The 16,767-nt window shown below is 41.5% G+C and overlaps 1 protein-coding gene across 16 annotated transcripts in view; it reads left to right on the top strand.

The window, feature by feature from the left end:
• The window catches only part of ABLIM2 (actin binding LIM protein family member 2), a 201,994-nt gene that overhangs the window by 169,951 nt on the left and 15,276 nt on the right, over positions 1 to 16,767 (top strand). For 13 of the 16 annotated variants that reach the window (XM_034772825.1, XM_034772837.1, XM_034772835.1 and 10 more), the window contains 4 exons: positions 567 to 625; positions 9,366 to 9,420; positions 11,704 to 11,768; positions 11,926 to 12,006. In XM_034772825.1, coding sequence (XP_034628716.1) covers positions 567 to 625; positions 9,366 to 9,420; positions 11,704 to 11,768; positions 11,926 to 12,006 — 260 coding nt within the window. The remainder of the gene's footprint in view (positions 1 to 566; positions 626 to 9,365; positions 9,421 to 11,703; positions 11,769 to 11,925; positions 12,007 to 16,767) is intronic. The other 3 variants (XM_034772828.1, XM_034772840.1, XM_034772838.1) reach the window with 1 other exon arrangement.

The raw sequence follows: 16,767 nt of genomic DNA, 5'->3' as shown, positions 1-16,767 counted from the left end.
GCACCTAATAACACTATACACCAGTTTAAGACTGGAAATAGAAAATACCTTTTCCCGTTAAAACTGCAGAGCGAATTTAGTGGGGGCAAAAAGCTGTTCTTAAACTGGAATTTCACCAGGACCGTATTCTTACAAAAGGTGCCAGGAACGCAAGTTGGCAGAACCTCTGAAATAAAGGCACATTTATTACCATTCTGGGGTAGTAGTTCAGCACTGAGTCAGAGAGGTTACCTCTTACTGAGTCCTCAGTACCACTCTCTACCGCACCAAATTGTTCCTTAGAGGTCTTCCCCAGCACACGTGTTCCCCATCCCCATCTGCGGAGCATGCAATCTTCTGAGATCTGGGATGATCCCAACCTGATGTGATATGAATTATAGATACGGATATATATCTCTTTTTAAAAATCTCCTGCAAGACAGAGATGAACCATACACATCTGTCCTGTATCTCAGAGACTGGGTGATAGCTCTTGTAATTGGTTTCTTGTATGCTGTGCTTGTTTATTAATTCGATTGTAAAGATTTTTGCAAAAATCTCTCAATACATATTGTGTTTTTTTACAGGATTCCCATATGCCAAATCTGCTTCTCTTCCTGGCTACGGAAAGAACGGATTGCACCAGGTAGGTATTAGTATAGAATGCATTACACCTGCTAATATTGTACCATAAATACACAGCTTAGTAACCAGGTAGATAATCACAAATAACATAAAGCTCTTTAAAGACTTTTGGCTACCAGCTCTGCCTAACATATTCATATGCCAAGGGAGTTCAGCCATGTCTGTCTTCAAGAAGCAGTCAGCCAGGTTGAGGCTTCTCTTTAATTCTGTGTTACATGAGCATTAAGAGTCTTATTTTTCTCCCAAAACAAACACAGATCCAAAAATGTAGTCTGCACATATTAACAGAACTCAGTAAGTGTTAAATTAATCATTGAGAAAGACGGGCATCTATTTAAAGCAAGCTAGCTCTCCTATGTTAGAGAAAAGGGGAAGCAACCCACAGATGGGTTGTATTTCCTGAAGTGGGTAATCTGTTTTTTTCCAGTGTTCATATATGTAGGTTTCCCAGATTTTCTTTTCTTTTTTCTTTTATCAAAATAAGGGAGGGAGCAGAGGGAGGAGGAGAAAGAGAAGGACAGGTATCTAATGATAGTTATTGTAGGCTCTTTGAGGCAGTGACTGTCTTGTTGTTTTGTGTTTGTACAGCACCTATCACAATGGGGTCCTTGTCCATGACGGGGCTCCTAGGCACTTAAGTAGAACCTCAGAGTTACAGCCACCAGAGTTACGAACTGAGCAGTCAACCACACACATCCCCCCCCCACCCTCTTCCGAGTACAGTAGAGTAATGTATTAAACGTAAAGTACTAAAAAAATAAAGGGAAAGCAGCATTTTTTCTTCCACGTAGTAAAGTTTCAAAGCTGTATTAAGTCAATGTTCAGTTGTAAGCTTTTGAAAGAACAACCACAATGTTTTGTTCAGAGTTAAGAATATTTCAGAGTTACGAACAACCTCCATTCCTGAGTTGTTTGTAACTCTGAGGTTCTCCTGTACAGTTGATGATGAGGCTGATGATAGTCATTGCACTAGTGTCTCCAAAAGGAAGTTTGAAAACACCTATGGTATGTGATCTAGGCTGTATTTTACTGAAGGCAAGAGAATGACCTCCAATTCATCATGGGGAGCAGCAAGAGTGCAAGTGCCATAGCCTGGCTGAAATGTTGAATATATTGGTATGCATTTTCTGAAATGTACATCCTGTTAATATAAAATGACTAGCAGTCTTGGTGTTGAGCCCAGTGGCTGACACTCTGAATTCAGCCCCCAAAAGAAGAGTGGAGTTATGCCATGTGCAAGGTCGCACTGGCGTGGGTAGAGCAGTGTGCTCTTCAAAATGGCATCCCCAGGAGTGGCCCTAGACTTGCTGCCAGCAACTGGTGCCCTAAGCAAAGCACACAGTCAGCGTCCCCCACCCCCAAACACCAAGGGCAGATGTAGGCTGAGGTTTTTGCTAAACTGGGAAACATTTTACCCCTTTTTTCCTTTTAATGTTTTTAAGCGTTTTTTTTTTTTTTTTAAACAGAGACTTAATTATTTGGTTTGTCCGTCTGTCCAACCAATGTTTCTGAGATCAGATAAAATAGAGAGACAAAATTTTCAGAATAGATTTGTACATGACAACTAGATGATATTTCAGTCCGATTTCAAATAAAAATGCATTAAAAATGTTAATTATAATGTTTATTATTACACATCCAAAATCATCCATTATGCTATCCTGCTTTAACTGCCATTACCACCACATTCAATATAGAAAGAAATAAGAAAACTCTTTAATGAACTTTAACCTGTATTTACAAAACACTCTGAATAAAAAACACTCTGTGCTCTTAAAACATGACTTTTCTTGCTTTAAATTTTGGAAATTCAGTCACTAGTTCTTTTAGATCCAATTTTCCAACTATTTCATGCTCTACTGACATTGTGGCAAGTCCAACAAGTCTCTCTTGCACCATTGTTGAACGCAGATATGTTTTTATCAATTTTAACTTTGGGAAGCTAAATTCCCCACTAGCTATGGAAACTGGCAAAGTTAAAAGAATGTGTAGAGCTATAAAAATGTTTGGAAAACTGTCTGTGAGTTTATTTTCACAAACAAACTTCAGTACTTCTTCAGGAATGGAATGTTTCTTAAGTCGTCTTGAAAAACCCTGAAGCTCACTACACAAATCTGTAGCATCAATGTCTTTTGAATTTTCATGAGTCAATGCCAACTCTCTGCTCTACATGAATTTCCGGCTGTGTGACCTTGATGTATATTTGAGTTAAATGTCACTAGCATTGCAGCTTTTGCCGCTGACGGATGTGTTTCATTGTGGCTGAGTTATTGCTTATCAAAATTGCGGAGTGGGTCATCTTGACCCTATGTCGCAAATTGAAAAACAATTTCACTAAAATATTATTTATTTTGCAGTAGATAAAAGATTTGACAAATTAATAAATTCTCAGAAATGTAGAGAAATTAATTATAATTCATATTCCCTCCATACGCTCACGGGAATTGAAATAATGACATCTTCGTTATTTTTTTTTTTATCTTTTTCATTTTTTTTTTAATTCGATTTTTTCCCCTATAATTTGGTGCCCCATTTAACTTGGCACCCTAGGCAACCGCCTAGTTGGCCTATATGAACGGGCCGCTCCGGGCATCCCCATACAATACTGGACAAAACCACATCTGGTTTTGTCTCAGTACAGATGGAGAACAAACCACCCAAAAAGAGGACTGTCTGGTTTAAAATTGGACAAATGGCCTAAATATAAGAACATGAGAATGGCTATATTAGGTGAGACCAGTGATCTGTCTAGCCCAAAGGTCCTCAGACTGTGCGGCGTGCCCCCCTGGGGGGACGCGGAGGAATGTTCGGGAGTATGGCTGAGCATCCACTCCTAGGTCTGCCCACATCTGTGCTCCCAACCTCAGTCCCCTTCCCCATAATTGCATCCGCCCCTCAAGCTGCAGTCCCGCCCCCCGGGATAAGGGGACAAGACCCTGAAAAGTTTGGGTCTAGCCCCGATATCCTGTCTTCTGACAGTGGCCAGTGTCAGCTGCTTCCGTGGGAATGAACAGAATGGCAATTTTGAGAGACCCATCCCCTGTCGTCCAGTCCCAGCTTCTGACAGCCAGAGGTTTAGGGACACCTGTAGCATGGAGTTGCGTCTCTGTCCATCTTGGCTAATAGACATTGACAGACATTTCCTCCAGGAATTTATCTAATTCTTTTTTTAACCCAGTGGTACTTTTGACCTTCATAATATCCCCTGGCAACAAGTTCCACAGGTTGACTTTGTGTTGCATGAAGCAGTACTTCCTTTTGTTTGGTTTAAACATGGTGCTGATTAATTTCATTGGGTGATCCCTAGTTCTTGTGGTACATGAAAGGGTAAATAACACTTCCCTATTCACTTACTCCATACCATTCATGTTTTTATAGACCTCTATTAATTCCCCCCCCCCCCCTTAGTCATCTCTTTCCTAAAATCAGCAGTCCCAGGCTTTTCAATCTCTTCCCATATGGAAGCTGTTCCATACCCCTAATCATTTTGTTGCCCTTCTCTGTACTTTTTCCAATTCAAATATTTTATTTTTTTGAGCTGGGGTAACCAGAAATGTACTCCGTATTCAAGGTGTGAGCGTACCATGATTTTATAAAGTGGCATTATGATATTTTCTGTTTCATTCATTACCATTCCTAATGGTTCCTAACATTCTGTTTGCTTTTTTGACTTCCACTGCACGTTGAGTGGATGTTTTCAAAGACCAATCCATAATGACCCCAAGATCTTTCTAGAGTGGTAACAGCTAATTTAGACTCAATCACTTTGTATGTATATTTAGGATTGAATTTCAACTGCCATTTCGTTGCCCAGTCACCCAGTTTCATGAGATCCTTTTGTAACTCTTTGCAGTCAGCTTTGGACTTAACTATCTGAAGTAATTTTGTATCATTTGCGAATTTTGCCATCTCACTGTTTGCCCCCTTTTAAAAATCATTTATGAATTTGTTGAACAGCACATGTCCTGTACTGATCCTTGGTGGACCCCACTATTTACCTCTCTCCATTGTGAAAACCATTTATTCTTACCTTTCGTTTCCTATCTTTTAACCAGTTACTGATCCATGAGAGGACCTTCCCTCTTATCCCATGCCTGCTTACTTTGCATAATAGCCTTTGGTAAGGGACCTTGTCAAATGCTTCCAGAAATTCCAAGTACATTATATCCACTGGATCACCCTTGTCCACATGCTTGTTGACTCCCTCTAAGAATTCTAATAGGTTGGTGAGGCATGATTTCTCTTTACAAAAACCGTGTTCACTGTTTCCCAAAATGTCATGTTTATCTATGTATCTGATAGTTCTGTTCTTTACTATAACTTCATCCAGTCTGCCTACTACTGAAGTTAGGTTTACCGGCCTGTAATTGTCAGGATCGCCTCTGGAGCCTTTTTTTAAAATCAGCATTATATTAGCTACCCTCCAGTCATCCGGTATAGAGGCTAATTTAAGCAATGGGTTCTGTACCACGGTTAGTAGTTTTGCAATTTCATATCTGAGTTCCTTGAGAACTCTTAGGTGAATACCATCTGGTCCTAGTGACTTATTACTGTTTAATTTATCAATGTATTCCAAAACCACATCTATTGACACCTCAAACAGGGACAGTTCCTCAGATCTGTCACTGAAAAAGAATGGCACAGGTGTGGGAATCTCCTTCACATCCTGTACTAAGAAGGCAGATACAAAAAATTCATTTAGCTTCTCTGCAACAGCTTTGTCTTGAGTGCTCATAGACTCATAGACTCATAGACTTTAAGGTCAGAAGGGACCATTATGATCATCTGGTCTGACCCCCTGCATGCTGCAGGCCACAAAACCGTCCCTACCCCTTCCCTGGACTCTGCTGTTGAAGTCCCCAATCCTGTTTTAGGTGGCTTCAATCGGCAGAAACCCTCCTGCTAGAGATCCCTGCCCCATGCTGCGGAGGAAGGCGAAAAACCTCCAGGGGCTCAGCCAATCTGCCCTGGAGGAAAATTCCTTCCCGACCCCAAATATGGCGATCAGTAAGACCCCGAGCATATAGGCAAGAGTCTTTAATACCTTGATTGTCCTGTGGCCCCACTGATTGTCTGGCAGGCTTCCTGCTTCTGAGGTGCTTTAGAAAATATTTTGCTATTAGTTTTAGTGTCTTTAGTTAGTTGCGCCTCAAATTTTTTCTTGGCCTGCCTAATTATACTTTTACATTTGACTTGCTGGAGTTTTTGCTCCTTTTCCTCAGTAGGATTTGACTTCCAGTGTCTGCCTATACAGTATACTTTAATTAGGGAACGAGTGGTTGATATCTGACTGATTTGTTAGTAAGAATTATTCTAATCTGAGGCAACGGAGAGATTAGGAAATGACTTTGAATTAGTAAAACTTGGGAGTTCTTACAGCTACTTAGACTGTAAGCTTCTTGGGGCAGGTGCTGTCTTTTTGTTCTGTGTTTGTACAGCACCTAACACAGTGGAGTCCTGGTTTGTGACTGGAGCTTATAAGCACTACAGTAATACAAATAATTAATAATAATATTTAAGGCATCTGGATAAAAATCAGCAACCAAGGGAGATTGGTAGTTTATTATTTTTGATGCTGTGATAGAGATTATTTCTTGTAATCTTAATAAATTAAGTTCGCAGATGCATAATATGTTGTGAATAGTTACTAAGGGCTGTTGTATCCATCCCTTTCATGAGTTCACAGGCAGGAGAGGGAGTATGGAGCTGCTCAAGGCAAAATTGTAGCCTCTGCATGCTGAGTTGTGCATAGATTAATCCGTAAGTGCTCCAGCAGGCATACACACCCACCAAAATGGGGAGGGACAAAGACAGTTATGCAGGGCTGCCCAAAGGATTCAGGGGGCCTGGGGCAAAGCAATTTCAGGGGCCCCTTCCATAAAAAAAAAGTTGCAATACTATAAAATACTATATTCTCGTGGGGGCCCCTGCAGGGCCTGGGGCAAATTGCCCCACTTGCCCTCCCCTCTCCCCCAAGCGGCCCTGGGAAAAATAAAAATTTAAAAACCTTCCGCATCTCGGCACAAACCCAGTTTTGAAAAAACTTCTTTTCAAGTCACCTTTACAAGGTATCACTGATTCTCAGCATCAGCTAGTGCTAAAAGGCACTAAAGCTCATTAAAAGGGTTGGACAAATATTTTCCATCAAAACTTTTTTTGGATCGAAAACTAGGGGTTTTTAAAAAGCAGAAAAAATCACAGACAATGTCTGCTTTCCTTCAAAATTTGTTGTGTTTTTTTTAATTGAAAAGCTGAAATTAGTCTGCCAAAACCTAAACATGGTTTGGGGTTTCAGAAGTGTGTGGCCAAATATTTGCTGCTTGCGTTGTTTGATTGTTTAAAGAAACAATAAAAAAATTCTGCTTAAAAAAATCCAAAACTTTTGAACCACCTCAGCTTGTGACCCAACGCCTGAGCCCATCCAGTCAGAGATTTTTCCAGGTTTCTGATACTCTGCTGGCTTCCTTGACTCATATCTGTCTCCATAGCTTTGGGTTCATTTAGGTTAGAACATAAGAATGGCCATACTGGGTCAGACCAAAGGTCCATCCAGCCCAGTATCCTGTCTACTGACAATGGCCAATGCCAAGTGCCCCAGAGGGAGTGAACCTAACAGGTAATGATCAAGTGATCTCTCTCCTGCCATCCATCTCCACCCTCTGACAAACAGAGTCTAGGGACTCCATTCCTTACCTAACCTGGCTAATAGCCATTAATGGACTTAACCTCCATGAATTTATCTGTTTCCTAGAGACTGGCTCCATGGGGTCCCTCACAAACTGGAGACGGTTACTGTGAGTTTGTCTTTAGTATAGCTTATGTACATACTCCACGAACTGAGCATTTGAGCTTGTTCCAGAATCTGGGATGAGCCTATGTTGTGAAAACTGAAATGCTCAAAATAGCACATGCGTGTGAATGGACACAGGGTGCTAAAATTAAATTAACCCAGGGGGTCGGGACCCCTCAGGGGGTCACGAGGTTATTACCTGGGGTCGCGAGCTGTCAGCCTCCACCTCAAACCCTGCTTTGCCTCCAGCATTTATAGTAGTGTTAAATATATAAAAAAGTGTTTTTAATTTATAAGAGTTGGCAGCTCCGTCCCCTTACCACGTGGCTCTGAGCGGGAGGAACTCAGGCCCCGCTGGAGCCATGCCACTTTAGCTCTGTCCAAGGGGCCGCTCCTGGACTGAGGCGCCGGGGGATGGGGGAAAGTGGAAGCGGGGGGAGCCTCCGACATTCTCGTGGGGGCCCCTGCGGGGCCCGGGGTCTGGGCAAATTGCTCCCCTTTCCCCCCCCCCAGGCGGCCCTGCAGTTATATAGCATTGTGCAACAAGTATGTTTGCAGTAGAACAGTTTACTGTTCAGAATTAAACAGTGCAGTAGACATTTGTGACCAGCAGGTGGCAATATTTCTCCCATCTATGCAATGCAAAAGTTTAAAGGCACATGTAAACTTCATGAGTTGAAAAGGTCGTGCACGGTCAAGTCCTTTAGGCCAAAACTGTGGCATTCTTTTCAGCATAGCTGTTCTCTGTTTGGAATGCAGGCTCGTACCAACTTTTGTGGTTTGTTATTTTTAATCAATTCTCCCAATGCTGAATAATAAAATAAAACAAAAAAAACGGGGCCTTGCAAGATCTGTAAACATGGCTGTGCATGTGATTCATCCCAGAACAGACAAGAATGAACCTCAGGACTTAAAACAAAAACGCTGTTTTTCCAGTATCCTGTAATGTCAGTCAACTCATCATAGCATTCGTCAATCTGAAGGAAGACAGAGAATTCTGTATCACGTGCACACAACTCCCATTGCCTTTATTGCCAACTGCAGCTGAGGGCAAAATTTTGGGCTGTGAATTTCCAAAGAGCCTAAGGGTTTTTGACGCTCTCAACTTCCACTCAATTCAATGGGATTTGGGAATAGCCTAACGCTATTAGTTTATTGCGAAACCTCTAGCCTTCGCCCATAGTGCCAGGTCTTCAAATACCTCGTTCAGCGCACCTGTTGGGAGGGAGGGTATAGGTGACTTTCTGCAACTTTTCCACCTCTTTGACCCTGGGGGGATGCTGGGGATTGGAGCTCAAGTTAGAGCAGCCTCAATTAGCTGTGGAGTGAAGCACAGAGGATATACGAGGGATGGAGAATCTGGCCTTAGGTGTCTGTCTATCTAATCGTCTGTTTGATACTGCCACTGATCACCGTAGAATCTCAGCACCTTCAACGTAAAATAAATAGCAATAGTGAAGTCCCTCATTAATTTCAAGGAGTCTCTAGCATGTCTCCCTTTTAATGGATTAAATTCTCTTTGGGGGAGGGACTTTGGTTTCAGTATTTTTGGTAGAGGTATAGAGCAAGAACAGGAGTGTCAGTGTTAGTCTCATTCTTACGGCAAAAAGAGTTTTTCAAAGAGGAAGGTTTTGCAGCATTTCCTAAGGCTGCTCAGGCTCCAGATTTGTGTTATCTCCTCTGGAGGTTTGTTGAAAACAATTGATTTGACAATGTTTTTGTTTCTATTTGCACAACTACCTCTCTGCATTTGTACACTGAGTTATTTTGCACCTGCTTCAGTTGCCTGCTTGGAAAAGTTAGACTGTGTTATAATAAAACTGTATACTTCCTTAAAAGGATTTGTGCTTTGATTATGCAGGTAGGCTTTCTTATTTTCATCTACAGTGTTTTACCTACTATTTTGTTTGTTTTAGTTTCTTGCTACATTCTTTGTTTCTTGCTCTTCCAGACTGCAAGTATGGGCCAATATGAAACAGACCAAGATGCCAGTTGGGGGATGAGAGGTACTTTGAGAGATGATTCTCAGTCACTCCTGTCTTTCATGTGTTTTGCCCCTTGTATGGGGTTTGTTAACATGCTGTTACTACTGTTACCCTGTAAGATCCTCTCATAGCTCTGTTAACGATGGCTAGATGGTAGCACAGCTCAGCTGTTTGTCTATCACAGAGAATCAGCCGCTGTTGTTCTTTATTTTTTACCTTATTGAGAAAGTAAAGTATAGAGTACTGCCATCATAAGTTGAATCAGACCCAGTACCCCCAGCACTGGGCAGTGGCCTCCATTGTGCTCTTTTGTTAGCCAGTGATATTCTTATTCCAAAGGCAGAGAGGAAATTCAGTCTAAAATCATAGAATCATAGGACTGGAAGGGACCTCGAGAGGTCATCTAGTCCAGTCCCCTGCATTCATGGCAGGACTAAGTATTATCTAGACCAGAGGTGGGCAAACTTTTTGGCCCAAGGGCCACATCTGGGTATGGAAATTGTATGACGGGCCATGAATGCTCACGAAACGGGGGGTTGGAGTGCAGGAGGGGGTGAGGGCTTCGGCTGGGGATGCGGGTTCTGGGGTGGGGCTAGGAATCAGGGGTTGAGGGTGCTCCGGGCTGGGACCGATGGGTTTGGAGGGTGGGAGGGGGATCAGGGCTGGGGAAGGGAGTTGGGGCACAGGAGGGGGTCAGGGGCGCAGGCTCCGGGCAGCGTTTACCTCAAGCAGCTCCCGGAAGCAGCAGCATGTCCTCCCTCCAGCTCCTATGCGGAGGCGCGGCCAGGTGACTCTGTGCACTGCCCCATCCGCAGGCACTGCCCCGGCAGCTCCCATTGGCCGTAGTTGCTGGCCAATGAGAGCTGCGGGGGCAATGTGCGGAGCCCCCTGGCTGTCCTTACGCGTAGGAGGCAGAGCGGGGACATGCTGCTGCTTCCAGGAGCCGGCTGAAGCTTGAGGGCCGGATTAAAATGTCTGTAGGGCCAGATGCAGCCCCCAGGCCATAGTTTGCCTACACCTGATCTAAGCCATTCCTGACAGGTATTTGTCTAACCTGCTCTTAAAAATCTCCAATGATGGAGATTCCACAACCTCCCTAGGCAATTTATTCCAGTGCTTAACCACCCTGACAGTTAGGAAGCTTTTCCTAATGTCCAACCTAGATCGCCGTTGTTGCAATTTTAGCCCATTGTTTCTTGTTCTATCCTCAGAGGTTAAGAAGAACAATTCTTCTCTCTCTTCCTTGTAATAACCTTTTTTGTCTAATCACTGATCACAAAGTGTAATCACTATATTACAATGGAACCTAAACCTTAGCAGGATCTCAACAAGCAATATCTGTTCGCATTAACTTCCCTTATTATGAGTCAACCTGATTGTGATCATGATGAGCTAGACCTGGGGTGGGCTTTTCCAAAGAGCTCAAGTGGGAACTTCTGCTCTTAAATCACTTAAGCTCTTTTGAAAATCCTCAGGCTTTGCTCTAGGGCTTTGTGTTGATCCTTAATTTATTCTCAGTATCTGAGTAGATAAGGGAGCACAGCTTTAAAGAAAAGCTTCATCTCTGATTTTAAATATTTTAGGCAATAGCGGTTCTACAAAAGCCTCCCCACTATCCTGGTTGTCCTTCCAAGCATCAAAGTACTATGGGGATTAGAGGCCGTGTGATGGTATATCCAGCAACATTGACCTAACTAGACTAGTCTCATGCTAGTTTAGGACCAGTAACCCTAAAAAGAACAGAAAAGAAATCCTCATTATTCTCACAGCAGTCATTCTTTCCACTTCAATTGGTCCAAACATCGGGTGTTGTCACTTTGGAACGTTCTGTTAACATGATGATATTCATATGTTCCAAGATTGTAACGTGCCTAGTGATCTGTATGTTTTAATGATTTTCAGTAAAGAGCAGGAAGGGTGGAGCTTTCGGACAAGAGACTGAGTTAACTCACACACAAGCCACTTGAGAAGAAAGATTTCCAACTTCCCCCCGTAGGTTGCTTTTGCTAAGGACACCCATTGTTTAACCCCATGGCACCAGGAAGCAGACGCCTCTCTGATCAGTCTTTGATGCAGATTACCAGCATTATTGTTTCAGCAATGGATAATGTTAGGGCCATCCAGACTACCAGGGTCAGAAGGTTACCTGTAGATAACTATAAATGCAATTATCCAGCAGCTAGTCAAAGAATTGAGAGAAATGCAGTAATGTGAAACATTCATCTCTGCTAACTGTGCATTAGTGCAATCATGAAAGAACCCTACGTATTCTAAACTATCGAACCATTTCCCATTTTCTTACAGAATACAAGGTAAGAAGTGCCATGCCAACACTGGGAGAATGCTCAGATTCACCCCTTCCTAGCAAGGTTAAATGTGTTCCTTTTTTCTTATTGTGTCCATGTGCAATATGTATGTCAAATATGGATACAAGTATGTACCATTTAAATTTGTAAGTTACACACATTGCCATACAGCAGAAGCACATTTCGCTAGAGTTCATGCCTTTGTTACTTTTTGCAACAGATCTATCCTTATGAAACGCTTATTGTAACAAACCGAATTCGGGTGAAACTGCCTAAGGATGTGGACAGGACCAGACTGGAGGTAGGAAACCATTTGCTTTTGAAATCCTTGTTCAGTTCTTTCGTTAACTGACTTACAGTTATTTCTACTGTTGCTCATTAGTGTAAATGAACTTGGGAGAAGTCATATTCTCAACAGCTATTGGCATAGCTTTTTGACTTCTTTGGAGCTAGACCAGTTTACACCCGCTGAAGAGCTGATCTGTAGAGGTTTGTCCATTAACCAGATGTTGGTGTTTTGTAGCAATCATTTATTTGGGCAGCAGTGCTTATCAGTCTACATAGTTCACTAAGAGCCCTATCCTGTGAAGTGCTGAGCAAAATATGTTGTTCTCTTAACATCCATTGAAGTCAATGGAATTTGAAGGAACTCAGCCCCTTGCGGGATTGGACCCTGGGAGATATCATTCATTTTCAAGTTACTGATCTCTTAAATAAATGATTTAGTTAATATAACATTAGTGAATATTGTGAGTGCAAGGCTACCACTTCAAATGATATGGTCATTTTCCAGGGATGGTCTGTGCCTCTCATCATTTATGAAAAAACAGTAAATTATTTATTACTTTGATTATTTGTACAAATTGAGTACAAATATTCTGATAAAATTGACAGAATGGGTCATGAATCAAGAAAAAGAAAAGTTTACAAACGTTCAGGGCATTTATACACCGTGACAAAATTGAAAATCTTGAGAGTGAAAAAATTTGCTCTAATATATAAAATATTTAGAATTCCAGGAGTGCTTCCCATAAATAAAAGGCCTGAATCTGCAACCTTTTTATATACAGAACAATTTCTGAAGCCAGTAAAAGTTCTAAATATGGAAGTCTTGTGGGGTGAACCCAAGTCTTGGTATTGTCGATCTAATTAGACATGTTAATCAACATAGCGACTTCATTTCACAGGCTGTAACTGTTACTGGTTTAAGGGGACTGTTTTATAGAACTGCGTGCATGCAAATCTCACCTGCAAAACAAAACCAAAAAAGTGCTTGAAAATCATAACGTGAATGTATATTTTAACTGCATTATGTCAGAGAATAAGGCAAACAAAATTGCTATTACATATGGGAAGTGATGGCTAGGCTCTGGATCAGCCATTGAGGTTAGATTATTAAATCCCATTTTTAAGTATCACATCCAATTTTCATTAAATGTAAGTTGAAGCTGCAAATTGCCACCCAGGCAAAAATGGATGCTGATTAAGTTTGAATCTATGAAATCACTCTGGCTTCTCAATTATGACTGTTCTGTTGTTAATTAAGGACAAAGCTTTATTTCTAATGCATGCTAATCAGGAACATTCTGTATGTGCATGCTGTTGAACTCAGCACTGTTAGGGACTGAGCTTCTGAACAAAATGACATTATATGGACTAACTGCCACCCCCTCATGAGGGAATTTGGTATATTCTAATTCACCCGATAAATCATGTAATCACTCAACTAGCCCTGAATGGATTATTTTTGAAGTTCCTGGAGAGCCACTGGCTGCCTGGTGGTACTGCAGGAGATCCAATGTTGCGGGACAATTTCTTGGGTTTGATTTTATTACTTCCTAGACTAGCAAGAGCTGGGAGCATTGAAGAGCAGCATGTTGTGTTGCTTGAGTGTCTTTCCAGTCAATTTAGAGTGTGATATTGACAGGCTGCAAATAGAGTCCCATCTAGCCTCCCCTAACCAGAAAGATGTTGGTTATGATAGATGCCGGAGATGTGAAAGTGGCAGCCAATAGATGAGCAACAGACAGGGAAATGGAAGATTTCTCTCTCCTCCTTAAGATAAAGACAATAGGAATAATTTGCATTTATATCTAATCTATCTAATTTATCTGTATCTCAAAGCACTGTACAAGCTAAATATATCTATAGACAATACCAGAGAAACGCAGCCATCCCTGGGTGGTGAGGGTGGCAGCCAACAGCACCCTTCACAGACATGTGGGGAGAAGACTTTTTGATCATAATATTATTGCAACCCACAATTCACAAAAGTTCCAGGGGATGTTGAATATCCACATTGAGCAGCCAGGCCCTTGGCTTTTAATGTCCTATATAAAAGAACCCCACAGAGTAAAGTGCATGTTACTAAATTACCTATCCTGAACATATCAAAAGTCTGAGTTTATCTTGCTAGAATTTGAGCATGTGTTTCATGGAGGCTAGGGATCTGATCCTACTATCACTCACTCTGGTGTAAATCAGAAATATCTCCTTCAAAGTTGATTAAGTCATACGGGTGTCAGAATCAGGACATAAGTGAACCCTAAACCATGAAACCTCCCCTTTGGCTCTGTGATCCATAATATCGACAAACCAATCTTAATATTAATGAATGTGTTGAACAATTAATTTCTAAGGGCCAGTTCCTGAAGTCCATTATCATCCAAAATTCACTGCATCAATGGAAGTTCCGTCTGTGTAAGGACTGAATAATGAATTCAGGATTTGATGTAAATGATTAATTATTGTAGATTAATTTTAGGATTAAGAGGTCGTTCAATAATTGTGAAATAAAAATTCAGTGATTACCAGTCTTAGTCCTTGAAGAAGGTTTTACGTGTAAATGGGTAACTGCAAGGTCAAAAATATAATATTTGCCAATAAAAGGAGAGAAAAAGCCATTAATCTTTAAGCAGAAAAGAAAGGAAAACTGTGAACTAGTTGCAAGTTCCTGTATAAAGACTAAACAATGGTAAAAATTTTAAAAGATCCGTATGGTATTTATTGGAATTGGTGTTTGTTCTTCAAACGCTTCAATGCGCTTCTTGTTTGATTATCCAGCAGGCGATATTGATTTGATTGTAAGAAACAGAACGTCTTAGATGTGTGCTGTTTTACGCCCAGGGTATAGCAAAGCACCAGAGGCAGAATAAAAAGCAAGAAGAGTCCAAGAAAAGGAAAAACACATCTGGACACATCCTATACATTAAAGCATTCTTTTATCACATGAAAGAATAGAGTCTTTGTTTAAACTCATCAGCCTGGTCTGACTAGCAGGCACTGCACTAAATTGCTTTTTTTAGACAATGTATAGTTTGCTTTGGATGAATAGTGTATGTTCTGGCTGCCATTATCAATAACTCATACATTGTCCTCAGCTGGAGCTGCTGTTTGTTTAACATTAAAATTGTTCAGCCTGCTTCACACCAGGTGCAGGCCTGTGCCTGAAGTCTTGAGAAGTCCAACCACTTCAAAGATCTCATAGTGATTTCCAAAAGAACAATAAACAAGATCTGCTTTAAACCTGCAGTAGGAAAGCGATAAGGGGACCAGACAACTGATCCTCTCAATTGCTGCACTGTTAAAATGTGTATCTGAGAAAAGGAGCTCTTTGTGCAGCATCTTGGATTTATTAGGGATTGGTAGTTTTTTAAACAATTAAATTAGCAGCATTTTAATAGGATGATAGCAACTGGCAAAACAGAAGTGATGGATCTGCACATTCAAACCATGTGCAAAGCTGAGTGACAGGAGCAGACTGAAGGCTGCTGGGTTGTTGGTTTTTGTTTTTGTTTGTTTGTCTGTTTGTTTTTTGTATTAGAGAACTGCCGGGATTAAACAGCTTTGCACAGAATGTCAATTCATCATTATTTCTTCTCATAGCAAAGGAGGAACCCTGTAACTTAGTTACGAAGAAGAGCAAATGTGGTGGGTAAGCTCAGTAGGTTTTGGGGATGGAGGGAGACTAGAACCCAGGAAGCCCCTGGCCCATACCTTCACAAGAGCAGAGCAGGATTCCAATCAAACACCATAGGAATGGTAAGAGGGGGCACTAGGGTGACCAGACAGCAAATGTGAAAAATCGGGATGGGGTGTGGGGTAATAGGAGCCTATATAAGAAAAAGACCCAAAAATCGGGACTGTCCCTATAAATCGGGACATCTGGTCACCCTAGGGGGCACCCTGCAGCATCATAGGGGTGATGGCTAGAACCCCAGAAGCAGAAAATACAGGAGAGTCCAGGCTAGAGTGCAACACTGGAGCAACACTAGTATTTGCTGCAGTGTATTGCCACCAAATAGGCAGGATGGCTCTGAAAACCCTCCTTTTGTCTGTTATCACTTCCCTCCCCCACAGTTAAATTCTCTGTTGTAAGGGCTGGTGTGGGTGATAGCGGTGGTAAAGGTAGATAATCCATCTATTCAGCTGTCTATCTCAGATTTTATCTTTTAAAACAACCTACATTTTCTAGCATCCCAGCTTTACTGCAGTAAAATCGCTAGGCCTGATTTTTATCTCACTTGCACTGCTGTAAATCAGCACTAGCTCCCATGACGTCAGTGGATTTGCACCAGAGCAAAACTGGCATAGAGGAGAGGAGATTCAGGCCCATTGTGTTTTCTGCTAAAGGTTGGAGAAGCAAATGACCTCTCCTTGTCCAGTGTGATTAAGATCTATAAACTCACTACTTCTGATCCCTTTGACAGTACTCAATGCTGCTAATGCTGGGGATTCTGAACAAGCAGGGTTTGTTTAGCAGTTTTGACTTAAATTAACTTTAAATGAATTCTTTTTTAGAGAAGAGGAATTTACTGTTAGTTTTCAGTTATCTCTGGTAGATGCCATAGAAATCAGGAAATGTTGTTCATCTCTCTCAATTGTGAGGGGAAATCTGTTGTATTGGATATTTCCCTAATGACCTACAGAATCTAATGACAAAAGTTAGTTCTTTAGGGTCCAGTTAAGAGAAGTTGCAATGAAGGGCATGTTAAGAAGGATAACTGCTTTAGGGTGGGGCTTTCAGAAGGTTTCAGGCTATGACTTATATGCTCCCATTGTG

Source organism: Trachemys scripta, chromosome 5 (genome assembly GCF_013100865.1).
Source record: "Trachemys scripta elegans isolate TJP31775 chromosome 5, CAS_Tse_1.0, whole genome shotgun sequence".
NCBI lineage: Eukaryota > Metazoa > Chordata > Testudines > Emydidae > Trachemys > Trachemys scripta.
The sequence above is the reverse complement of the archived record's forward strand: the minus strand, read 5'-3'. Positions and strand labels throughout refer to the sequence as shown.